Source organism: Chrysoperla carnea, chromosome 5 (assembly GCF_905475395.1).
Source record: "Chrysoperla carnea chromosome 5, inChrCarn1.1, whole genome shotgun sequence".
In the NCBI taxonomy this organism is placed as follows: domain Eukaryota; kingdom Metazoa; phylum Arthropoda; class Insecta; order Neuroptera; family Chrysopidae; genus Chrysoperla; species Chrysoperla carnea.
In genome coordinates, this window is record NC_058341.1 from 45,846,250 (window position 1) to 45,858,735 (window position 12,486).

Consider the following 12,486-nt stretch of genomic DNA (forward strand, 5'->3'; position numbering starts at 1 on the left):
CATTCTCCGATTAAAAGTATATTTTATATATTAGTTTAGAAAAATAAAACAAAAAAAACAACAACATTATTATTTTTAGAATAACGAAAACACATTTATGGAAAGAAAATATTTTTACGTCCATATGCAAGCCATGAACAAACAAACAATTCGGGTTCATATGCATGCCATGAGCGAACAAACGAAACTGTTCTTGTTTGATTACAATGTTTCTATATAGGATTGTAATTTTTTAATTTGTCTTTTCGATAGATTTATTTAGATACATTAAAAAAATGAGACTGACGGTTAGTTTCGGAGCTATATATAGATAATCCAGAGAAATTTCTTCAGTCACTAGAAACTAACAGTTTAATTAATCGCATAAATAACCCGATTTTCACGTCAATGGATTATGAAAGGGTAATTATGACCTATAAGACATCAGAACAAAATCCATCTAATGTGACCATTAGTTGGGTAGGTTTATATATATTTACATAATCGCTCCGAAATAAAATAAAAAAAGCGATATTCTAAAAACGACAGATCAAATCGATAAATAAACCCGATTTTTGTATTTTTTTGGGTCAAAAATACTCTTTATACCAGCTTTATCTTGTTCGCAAAAAATTTCAATAAATCGTTTTTGCAATTTCGTCGATCGATATCTCAGGCACTTGTGGTTCAATCGAAAAAAAAAAAACAAGACAAATTTTTATATTTATGTGTTTAAAGGTTTTTAAAATATCTATGTTATATGGTTTTAACAAATCTTGTTATAGTTACTACGGAAAACCGTGATTCTACATTTTTCTGTCTAAAGGATTCGCCGAACTTGCCAGTTCGAGATGTGATCAGTTTTTGCCCATTTCTAGTTTTTCTTTATGACTTCATGGCAAACCTTAAAGTAATTTTAATTGATTAAAATACCATTCCAGATCGAATCCTCGGTATTTTTTGAAAGTAAGTATTAGATAAGTGTTCACGCACTGAATGATGTGTCTCCCCCTTTGAGCGAATTGCCATCTAGTCGAGTGCAATCGTATCCATTACACAATTTACTATATATCTTTCTGTAAATAAAAATTTTTCAGCATTTTGTTAAAATATATCCCCCTTAGGACCCGCAATATAAATATTTAATCAAATATTTTTGCTCCGTTGATGACCTCAAGTATCATGTAAGTCCTCAAGTAAGTGTATTTTAAATTTTGTTTATGGTGAGCATCAGTTTCGCCAAAATTCAATAACTTATCATATGAGATAAAAAAAAAAATCATAATCATTAGTTCTGCCATAAATTAAAAATTAGTAAATTGGGTAGAATCAAAAGTCCTCCATAAATTGAAAATTTGTTTGAAGAAAATTTTGTAAATTTATAGGAAGAAATATAAATTCAAAAGTTTCCAAACTGGTATTTATGGGGGTTTTTTCAATTTCACTTTATAAGATGAATATATTTTAAAAAGGGCTCTACAAATTCTTTTTTGTAAAGCCTTTTTACCAAGTAATTTAGTTTAAATTATTTGAAATTGTGGTTTTGTCAAGTAACGTAATCGTTTTTCTACATATATAAAAGTGAAGACCATTTCTTTGGACATGATTGCCTACAAATTCCCAAGTCCGTGAGTTTCGAGAAAATTTCTTGCAGCGATGAGTTCGTCGTGTCTGTACGGTTCTAGGAAGGGCGCGTAAGGAATACTATAAATAACATTACGTACATAAACTAGATACATTTACTGAATAACTAATTGATTAGATTACCAAGGTATACATGTGGTGCATCATTTCCTTCTATCTTAACCTCAAGTTCAATGTCAGGTATTACATTAATGGCATGTCATAATATTAATGAGATACTATAAAACCACATTGTTATGTCATATTGTCACTGGCATACCATCAATTGCTGGAAGAAACAAGATGTGGGGTTTGAAGTACTTTAAGGATTAGATCTATAACTTTCTGATTTAGTGGAAATATTTTCATAAAAAAAGTAGCAGAAAATTGATTTATATTAAGTAAATTAATTTTTATCAATCAATAGTCTATCGACTTATGGTATGTATGTAACATAAAATTCATGAAAATAGATATTTCTTATACAGAAGGAGGAATCATTATTTTATATTATATAGAGTCTTCCAAAATTGCACGGCAATATTTTAGGCATATTTTTCAAGTATAACATAAACAAACAAAAAATGAAAATGTTTACATAGGCTGAACTTAATAATTTAATACCGAGATAGGGAAATGTTTCTAGATATTGAATAACAATATCACATTCAGTGTAAATGAGTTTGCAGCTCCTACGATCCAACTCATATTACGCTATGTCTTGCGTGCTAATAGACATAGCAGTTTCCATGTAGCCCTGTATAAAATAACTAAAAGTTAAAAAATCGGGAGATGGGGGTGGACATTTAACAGATCCAGAGACAAAAGTTTATAATTTGGTGTGTGTTAGAGAACGCATTCTTAAAATAGCACCGTGCAATTCTCAAACACTCTGTATAATTCTTTTCAGTGATAATTTTGTACTAGCAGCAGAATTCAAATTTTTTTTTGTATTTAATGTTAAATTTTACAAAATATTATTCTTTTAAGAGATTTTTATTTTATATCTTACATTTCTTATTCAATTACGATACGTCTTCTCCATGTTTTATTCTAAACATTTTTCCAAAATTGCTTGACAAACATTTCGTTAAAGTATTTTTATCCGTCAAATTCATAGTTTTTTGAACTAGAATGAAAAAATTCTGATAAGTTTACGAAAAAAGTCTTTAGTCATATTTCTATTTTAATTAGGCGCGAATGTTCGGATTATTTGACGCGTAAGTTGAAACACTGATTTACAAATAAGTAAGATAAACACGGACATCTAAATAATTTGTAAATAAGTAAAATAAACAATGTAAGAAACACAAAATAAATTTTTTATAATTTTCATTACTTATTACCAAGGTTTAAGACGGGGATGCAAGTGTAAGCGATCTTTTTCTTATTGCATACTAATGATTTGTATGTGTGAATAGATAACGTAAGTACAACGTCTCCATGTATCACGGGCTCAGAGATCAAGGTCTTACTTTATGCAGACGACGTAGTAATTACATCAAAAACATTGGTGGAATGCGTAGTCTGGGAGCGTTAGAGAAATATTGTGCGTTGTGGAAACTAAGCCCTTCAATGAAAACGACCGATTTGGTATAGCATTGACGAAGGAACTTTCCAAATATCTCTACAAATCCACCGATACAATAAAGTTAACTCCAATCCAGCAAATGGAATCTAATAACGTAGCTGCTTTTGGTAATAAAACTTGGTTCACAAAATTTAGTTTGTCGAAATCGAAGCGTATACAAACGAGATTAAGACTGGAATTGAATCACAATTTCTTTAATTTAATTAATATTAGTTGTATTGAAATTTTTACAATTAGAAAACATTAAGGCTATAAATTTTAACGATTTTTTATCCCTATTGTTCATGTATAAAAAATTCATGGACCACATAATTAGCAGAAATACACTGCAGGAAGCTTGTAACTCTCGAAGGGAGTGGTAAATGGAGTGCAATTTTTCGATTTTTTTTCCAACAACAAAACCTTTTGATTTTGATAAGTTTAAACTTCCGGCGATTTGTTTGTAGGTACTGTGTCATCAATAACTAACTTTCATAAACAGTAGGTAAAATTAAATCCTCGAAATACAAAAATTTCGATTTTAATAATTTAATGATAGATACATACATTCGCATTTCTTGGTAAGCAGTAAAGGAAATTTTCCCGAAAGAAACTTTTTTTGCTACGAATTTGATAATTGTAATTTCTTACATATAAATAACTATTTCTTTAAATGTTTTGGCTTGGTAACCTTCATCATATACAATAAAAATTATTCCATTATTATAGTAATTACCTGAGATCACGTTTTGCATGTTCTAACCTTTCAGTACTGACGTGAAATTGTCTGCATGTATGCCTAAAATATTTTGATGTTAAAATATTCTCACAAATAAAAATTCATGGTAAATTTAAACAAAAACAGACCACATAGGCCACATAGTTTCATTTCATCATATTCTGAGCACATTTACTTGCACATTGTTCTCGTCAAAACATTACTCTTACTGCTATTTTGTATCCCCACGATCCTATAGACACCAGCATTTGTGTCTATATCTTCGTCAAAGCGTTCGAGCACACGGCTTTCTTCAACATCACCCGTTTTATATTGATTAGAATCACGGCATAATGTGACAACCGGGTGAAAATGTTAAATTTGATTTACAACAGCTCCCCATAAGAGTATTCAATGAGAGACGGATTTTTCCTCTTTTTTTTTTTGCTTATTATTTATAAGCTGAGTGACCTTTTACTTTCAACAACAATTCTGCAACCAAAATACATCCCGCTAAAAATAATGTTTTATTTTTTTTTATTTAATATTTACGTTAACAATGATAACGCTCTGAAAGACAGCGACGAATTTTCCAGTTAATTGTACTCGCTGATTTTTATTTCACAGACACAACCGCATGTGGGCCAATCGAACTTACCACGAATTTTGACTCCCATGTGGCCTGTCAAATCGTACGCCAGCTCTTAAGGGTTATAAATTGATTTAAATATTAATCATGAGCTACAGACAATTACAATCGCAGCAAGTATAAATTAAATTCAAAAAAAAAAAAGTTTAATGAAAGTTATACAACCTAAATTGAATTAAACAAGAATTTTTATTTTTAGATACAAAGACAAAATAAATATTCGTCTTAAAATGATAAAGTTTTTTTATTTTAATAATAAAAGTAAAATAAAAGCACAAGCGAAAAAGTGTTTTCGTGAACTTTTTTACGCTAAATCTACTAAGGGCAAGCGGATTAATTGAGACTCACAATGTCATGAAAACATGGAAAGAATCCTTTATATCAAAATTCAGCTTACTCGAAATTTTTCCGAAGTAACGACTTCCTGTCAATCAAGGTCCCGTCAAATTTATCATAATCGTTCCGGTTTCTTCTCTTTCACAACACTACATGTAATTTCGTGTGTCATATTAGGTCCATACCACATCGAAAACTTTTTTATTTTTTTGTCTTATGAAAAATTATATCTTAATAGTAGGTCCTGCGTTACCAGAACACAGAATTTTGCACCCTAGATTAAATGTCGATCTGCATAAATTTTCAATGTTAATACAGAGAAGAATTAGTAAAAATAACAATTTTCCTGTCTTGTCATGGTAGTTGGATAATATTGCATGCCTTACCAATGTTTTCAATTACAATCAACTTTTCTCAATAAATTTTGTCCATTTCGTAAAAAATAAAGGTACTTTTCTGTTGAGCAAAATTAACATTTTCCGACAAACCTCATATACGAATGCAAAAAAATTGATATCTGATTATATCATATTACAGTCATGCAGAACTTTTTATCAAAGAGAATACTTTTTCATAAAACAAATATTTAAAAAGTTTTTCATATGGTACCGACGCAATTGGACACACAGAAAAAAATAGATACAGAAAACAGGTCCTCAAACAGTGACAGATAGAAATTATCAATGTTCGTAACCGTCTAAGCAGAATCGTTTTATCAGGCTCACATTTAAATTTATGGCAGCAGAATTTTCCCTGGTCTATAATACAAAAACTTGTAAAGTACAAAGATTACCTGTGTCTTGTAAATATTATCTAACTATGATTCAACCATCACTTTAAATTACATGTTAAATAAATTTCCCCCCTTCATTATAGGTAATATAGATAAATTAATACCTTGATAACCCTAAGTGAAGATGCTAAAGCACTTCTTGTTTTACAGTTAACTCGGCAGAATGTTTTCTTCAACATTGTTAACATCATATCTACAAAATTCTATAGTTATATCCATAGTGTTGTCAGTTTTAGTGATTCTAGGAACATGCATTTATTTTTCAAATATTTTTCGTATATGTTACTATGCATCGAAAATGCCTGGACCACGGGCTTATCCATTAATTGGAAATGCGACACTATTTTTGGAATCTCATGAAGGTAAAACAAATTAGTATTTTTAGTGGACAATAAATGGTCTATTTCAATACATAACGCTGCCAATTCATTGAATTTTAGATTTGAGTAATGAGAAACGGATATCGGATATCTGTAACGATTTAAGGCGTTGTTTAAAATAATTTTGAGTCGAAATTACAAAAATCTGCTTTATTTTAACATAAGATGGTCTATTTAGAGATATGACTTTGCAAGTTGAATTTAAAATTTTACTAACCGAAGACGTTTTTTATATCTGGTGCTTACAGCGGCATTACTTTTTAATCACATTTCAATTTTTGTTAGTATCAACACGCAACATAATAAGTGCGTCTCTTAAATACCAGAACACACTATCTCGATTATGGCTGGGTCCAATACCAATGATTCTGTCATCAGATCCAGAAATTGTTCAAGAACTTTTAACAAATCCAAATGTTTTGGAAAAGCCCACTTTAATGAAATTGGTGTGGATGGATGCAATGGGAAGTTCCATTCTAATATCAAATGGTATTGTACCAATATTTTAAAATATTTTTTCAAATAATGTGTATTCACACAGCATTCTAAATCTTAGTCCCAGTCTGGAAACATGATCGAAATATTATTACTAGAGGTTTTAATCCAAACATTTTAAAATCATATTTTGACATATTTGTGGAAAAGAATCATATCTTAACTGAAAAATTAGATTTGGAACTGAATAAAGGAACATCGTTTGATATATTTGGATATTTAGCGAGAACAACTTTGGATGCAGTTTGCGGTAAATGAATTATATTTGCTAACCCATTTTAATCGATGGATCTACCTGTTAACAAAAATAATATATTTACCTTTGGCGGTTCACAGAGAGCATCTCTGATTTGATCAGAAGAAGAAGCTCATTTTCAATTAAACGGTTCATTTTCAAGTAGAGTACTAATTTCAGCTTTCAGTTTCGAAAATATAATTCAGAAGACCAAAATAGTCACACATAGTCATTTTCGGAGCCAATATTTTGTAGTGTAGGAAAAATTTTAACCTGTCGATTAAAATGGGAATCTTTCTGAATATCAAAAATTACAAATGGTTTAATTTGTTTTTAGAATCAGTTATGGGTGTAAATGTTAACTCCTACGATGAATCCACTTATTTTAATGCTTCACACAGGTAAAAAAACAATATTATATCATCGTAAAATGAATACTATGGGAAGTTTTGGAAAATAGGTATCGGTAAGCGCTCATTAAACATGATTATAGAAATCCTATCGATTATTTACTTCACTTACTTTACTTAAAATTGGTATCTAACCGACAACAGAATCGATTTCAATAAAAACAAAGAAAAATCTAACACTAGGAATTGCTATTAATTCTAGAAGCTTTTTGAATTATATGAGGAATAGTTTGCTATCTTAATCAATCTTTTAACTGAGATCAATTTAACTTTCGATTAGCTACCACTTTTATCTACACGTGCAAACACTGTGAGTGTACACTTACCCAACAAGTTTAGTGAACTCAATAATCTATATTTTTGAGCGCATCCAGCAAATTTTTGAATCAGAAAATTATTTCCTTGACCCCATAGGTCACACCTTAACTTGTTCAAATGTTTTCATTTATTTAGAATATGAATAGCAAACTTAAAATAATTAAAATTTGTCATAAACTTTACTTTTTAGTGCCATGAATCTTGTTATGATCAGAATATTAAGTGGATTTAAACTTTTTCCTTTTTATTATCGATTTACTAAGGACTATAAAGTAGCATGCAAGAATCGTGACACTCTGCGAAAGTTTACTGAAAATGTAAGTATGAAATGAAGTAAGGGGAAGATTAAACAAGTTTTATATATACTATACTAATATATTTTTTTAGGTAATTGCTGAAAAAAGAAACGAATATAATCTTACATCTGTTAAAAATAATTCATTCGAAGTCCAAGCAATGAACAAAAATCAATCAAAAAAATCAATGTTGGAATATCTATTAGATTTTACAAAAAATAATGCGGATTTTGCACAAAATCTACTGCGTGATGAAATAAACTTACTCATTTGGGCGGTAAGTTGTGCAAATACAAAGCAAACAGATTTCACGCAATCCTAACTCGATAATTAGAATAGATCAAATGAATTTTACAAAATTTGAAATACTCCCTACCAATTTTTCGGGTACGGAGCCCTAAACTCGCACTTGATACATATCCAAGAAGATACTTCATTAAATTACCGTTTTCCTTAAAGCTTTTTCTAAACTGAACTAATTTTATAGTTTATAAAGACCTTCGGCAATTTTATAGTTTTTTCGGGTCCAAAATCTTTAACTCGCATGTGAAACATAGCTAAGAACACTCTCCATTAAAATATCTTTTAAACAAAACAAAACAAAAAAAAATCGATTCATCCTTTAGGGTGCTACGATGCTACAGACAGACAGACAGACAGGCACACAGACATAGCGGTCAAACTAATAACACTCCTTTTCTAAGCTCGGGGGTTATAAATAGACTTTCACAGGGGATTCATCGATATAAGAAGTAAAAAATTTACTTTCCCAAATGCATAATCGATTTTTAGGATAAAATTATGTGACATGGAAATCGAATTCGAGAATCAATCCTTCCATGCCTAGTACAAAAAATATTCTCGATTTGAGGGAATATAAAACTGAAATAAAATAAATTCTACTTTTAGGCTTATGATACGTCAGCTACTACTCTAGCCTTTGTTTTATTACACTTGGCAAACAATAAAGAAATACAAACAAAATTATACCACGAAATTTATGAAATTCTTAAAGACAAAAATGAAATCGAATTTGATGATTTAATAAAGCTGAAATACATGGAAATGGTAATTAAGGAATCAATGCGTATAACCGCAACAGCACCAATAATTACGAGAGAAGTATCTGAAGATATTGATATCGGTAATATTGTTTAAAATTTGTATAATAGCCAGTGGGGACTAATAAAGTCAAAATTACATGTTATTACTGAAAGGTTCCCTTAAAGTATTAATGAAAGTTTTGTAACAAGGAAAATAAATTAGCAAGAAAAATAAAAATAGAAGTTCTAACCGTCATCCGAGTATCCAGTTAATTGAAATCGTAATGGAAATTAGTTTTTAAATTTTTGTAGCTCGATGATTCTTTAGTTTAAATTTATGAAAGAAAGTGCAAACGACGTGTATTTGTAAAAAAAAATTCATCTCTTTCGACATTTGCAAATAAATTTCTTTCAACATATACGGAAGTCAAACCAAAATTGCCGATAAACAAATTAAACTGAAAAACTTGATGTTCATAAAAGCAATATTCGAATCTTGATTAGAGCCTCAGTTGTCTTGAACCATACCCTAATTTTGGAAGGTTAAAATTATCATAAAACTTTGACCTTATTTTGGGCTCACGGTTTAAGAGGAAAAGTTTATATTGAAAAACATTATTTTTAGGCAATTATAAAATTCCAAGAGGAGCTAATATAGCAATTCCAATATTTACTCTCCATCGAAATTCAAAGTACTGGAAGGATCCACTAAAATTTGATCCAGAACGTTTTACACCGGAAAATATTAAAAAACAACATCCCTTCGCTTTTATACCATTCAGTGCTGGTCCAAGAAATTGTATTGGTAAGAATATTTTTCATAGCATTATTTTAAAGTTGCAAAGAATGTTTTTCCAAGAGTTTTTTTTTTTTTAAATAACTTTTTCCTTAGGTCAACAATATGCATGGATGCTTATGAAAACTATAATAGCCACACTATTAAATCGATATGAATTTCATACCGATTTAAAACTGGAAGAGTTAAGATTGGAGGCATCTGTGACAATAACATTAGTGAATGGGCACTTAGTAAGAATCACGCCAAGACAAAAATTCGTCGATATTCATTAAAAAACAAATTTCAATTTATTCATTCCTTATAACATAAAATGGATCAAGAAACGGCTGCTTTTATTTAATCAAGGACGGCTTTCTATAAACAACGTTCCCACTAAACTATTTTCAGTTTTCTTTGTTGAATTATTCTCAGACATAAATTTTAGTTATTTATATTTTGGACTATGTCTATAATGTACATATATATATACGATATTGTTTTTCTTTTACCACAACTGATATGCTCACTTTGTATTTTATTAATAAGTGATCTTTGATAGAAAAAATACTGTACCATGAATCATCTGACCCTAATGAACTGCGAATCATAGAAAACCATTAAGTTAAAAGCAGCTCTTGAGCAGAAAAGCGCTCAAATATCAATTGTACTCGTGTCTGGGTTATAAAGTCCAAAAACCTGAAGACTTACGAAAAATTATGAATAAAACAAAGAGGAATGAATGTTTACTGTGCGTTATGGCTATGTCTGACTGTGATGGGTATTGTATGTTTACAACATCAAGTGATGAGTCTGACCAGCTGGGTTCATGTATACATCAATCCCTCTTTGTTTTATACATAGGAACGTCCATAATAACTCACCTTACCTCAGATAATATAAATGGTTACGATATAGCTTACAAACTGAAAAAATTAAAATGTATGTATTTTGTATTTTGTAATTTTAAAGGTAAAAATAAAACTCCATTATAAACTTTGTAATATTTCGAATAAAATAATTTTAGAAAAACAATTTTTCATTTATATTTTAATATAAAACTTTTTTGTAGTTATTTATGTATCTGTTATGAGAAAAAGTTTAAATTATAAGAACATTCTCCGATTAAAAGTATATTATATATATTGGTTTGGATGAAAAAAACCTTATTATTTTTAGAATTACGAAAACATATTTATAGAAGGAAAATAACTTCCTTGCTCATTGCATTTTTTTGGGCTTTCTGTATAGGTACCGATTTTAATTTTGTTATTGCATTTTTGATAGATTTATAAAATAAATAATAATTTAAAAATAAAAAAAATACACTTTTGTAACTAGCTGAAATAACTAGTTGAACACAAGTTCAAAAAAATAAATAGTGTGATTAAGACAAAAATCATTTTATAGTAGAAACAAAAAGGCGTGGGATGTTAGATTTCAATTATTGTAAATATTTTATAGACAAATATTGCTTAAAGCAAAGCCATTATAAAATATCTTAAAAAGTACACCACGCTTTTTTATGATAAAATGTTTTTAATCACTCACAGTTTTTTTTTTTAAACTTATAGAAATTATTTTCTACCAGCTAGTTTTAGGCGAGCTAGTTACATAAGCGTGTTTTCATAGATTTTTAAAACTATTATATTCATTTTCTACTATTTAGTTCAGGTCACGTTTATTTCAATTCGTTTAGTTTTGTTCACTTTTGTAAAATCGTTAATCCTGAATTCATAAATTTGTGTGTAGAAAATTTCCATTACAAACATTTTACATTAAAACATTGTAAAAATAATTAAACAACACACAATTTTACAAAAAACGTTAAACATACACATGTAAAATCGAATAAAAATCATTAAATAATATCAAAAGTTCGTGTCAATTTTTTTTCATATGCTACACATCTTCTCTTCAAAAAATTTACTAATTCCTATTTACGTGATCATATTTTCAATGTGAGAAGGAAAATAAATATGGGATGAGGACATAATGGAAATGTTTATTGTTCATCTACAATTCTAAAAGAATATTAGACCAGTTTCTATGTAGATTCCTAGTCGGAAATCATTCATTCGCGTTAACTTCGATGTTTGAATTTTTATTAACTGATAAGTCTTTAAATCAATGGCTTCAAACTAAAAATAACCTATTTACGAAATGCTTGGCAAGTTCTATATTCTTCACCCAAATATCATTTTAATTTCAAAGCTTACAAAAATGTTTGCCAGATTCTTGGATGTTATACCTTCTAGAGGATTAAAACAAATTTTGGCCATGTGAAGACTGGCCACGAAAATCGAAACATAATTCATTGACTAGCGAATGAACAGTATAATTTGAAGTCAAGCAATAATTAAGAAAAACAAATATTGACTTCATGGAATAAAAAATACGTTTAATGCAAACGCCAGTCTCTCAAAAGGATTGAGAAGCTGAAATAATCGAAAAGTTGGTAAATATATATAGGGTATTTGGTGTCCGATTAAACTTTAAAACCCTCCCATCGCCCACTTGCAAGCGCAAGCGCTTCTTATAATGACTACAAAAAACTATGGTTCTCCATTTTTCAGTCTAAAAGAGTCATCGAACTTCCCATTTTCTTTATGTCTCCAAGCCATAGTACAAAAAATTCCACCCAAGCCATAGTACAAGTAATTTTAATTGATTATGTTACTTTTCTACATAGACTCCTCGCTATTTCTCGAAAGAAAGTACTAGATATCTAAGTGTTCTCGCACAGAGGATACATCGAACTGTCATTTATGCAATCGAACGAATAGTAATTTATGAAGCCAAGTGTAATCGTAGCTATTAGACAATTTACTTTAAATTTTACCGGTTTCATAGAACAAATATAATT

General features: G+C 29.5%; 1 protein-coding gene across 1 annotated transcript; it reads left to right on the top strand.

Annotated features, from left to right (window-relative positions):
- The first annotated feature begins 5,823 nt into the window (after window positions 1-5,823).
- LOC123301202 (cytochrome P450 4V2-like) lies at window positions 5,824-10,494 on the top strand. The gene is made up of 9 exons (XM_044883938.1): window positions 5,824-6,030; window positions 6,334-6,537; window positions 6,605-6,793; window positions 7,116-7,179; window positions 7,697-7,823; window positions 7,894-8,079; window positions 8,712-8,946; window positions 9,471-9,650; window positions 9,738-10,494. Exons 1-9 carry the CDS (start codon window positions 5,832-5,834, stop codon window positions 9,914-9,916), a joined length of 1,563 nt encoding a protein of 520 aa, XP_044739873.1. The 5' UTR covers window positions 5,824-5,831; the 3' UTR covers window positions 9,917-10,494.
- The last annotated feature ends 1,992 nt before the right edge of the window (window positions 10,495-12,486 follow it).

Excerpts from the sequence above, each read along its gene's own strand:
- LOC123301202 (XM_044883938.1), top strand. The coding sequence starts at position 5,832 with ATGTTTTCTTCAACATTGTTAACATCATATCTACAAAATTCTATAGTT. Across the intron at positions 8,080-8,711 it reads TAAACTTACTCATTTGGGCG|GCTTATGATACGTCAGCTAC; the intron begins GTAAGTTGTGCA and ends TTCTACTTTTAG. Across the intron at positions 8,947-9,470 it reads ATCTGAAGATATTGATATCG|GCAATTATAAAATTCCAAGA; the intron begins GTAATATTGTTT and ends CATTATTTTTAG.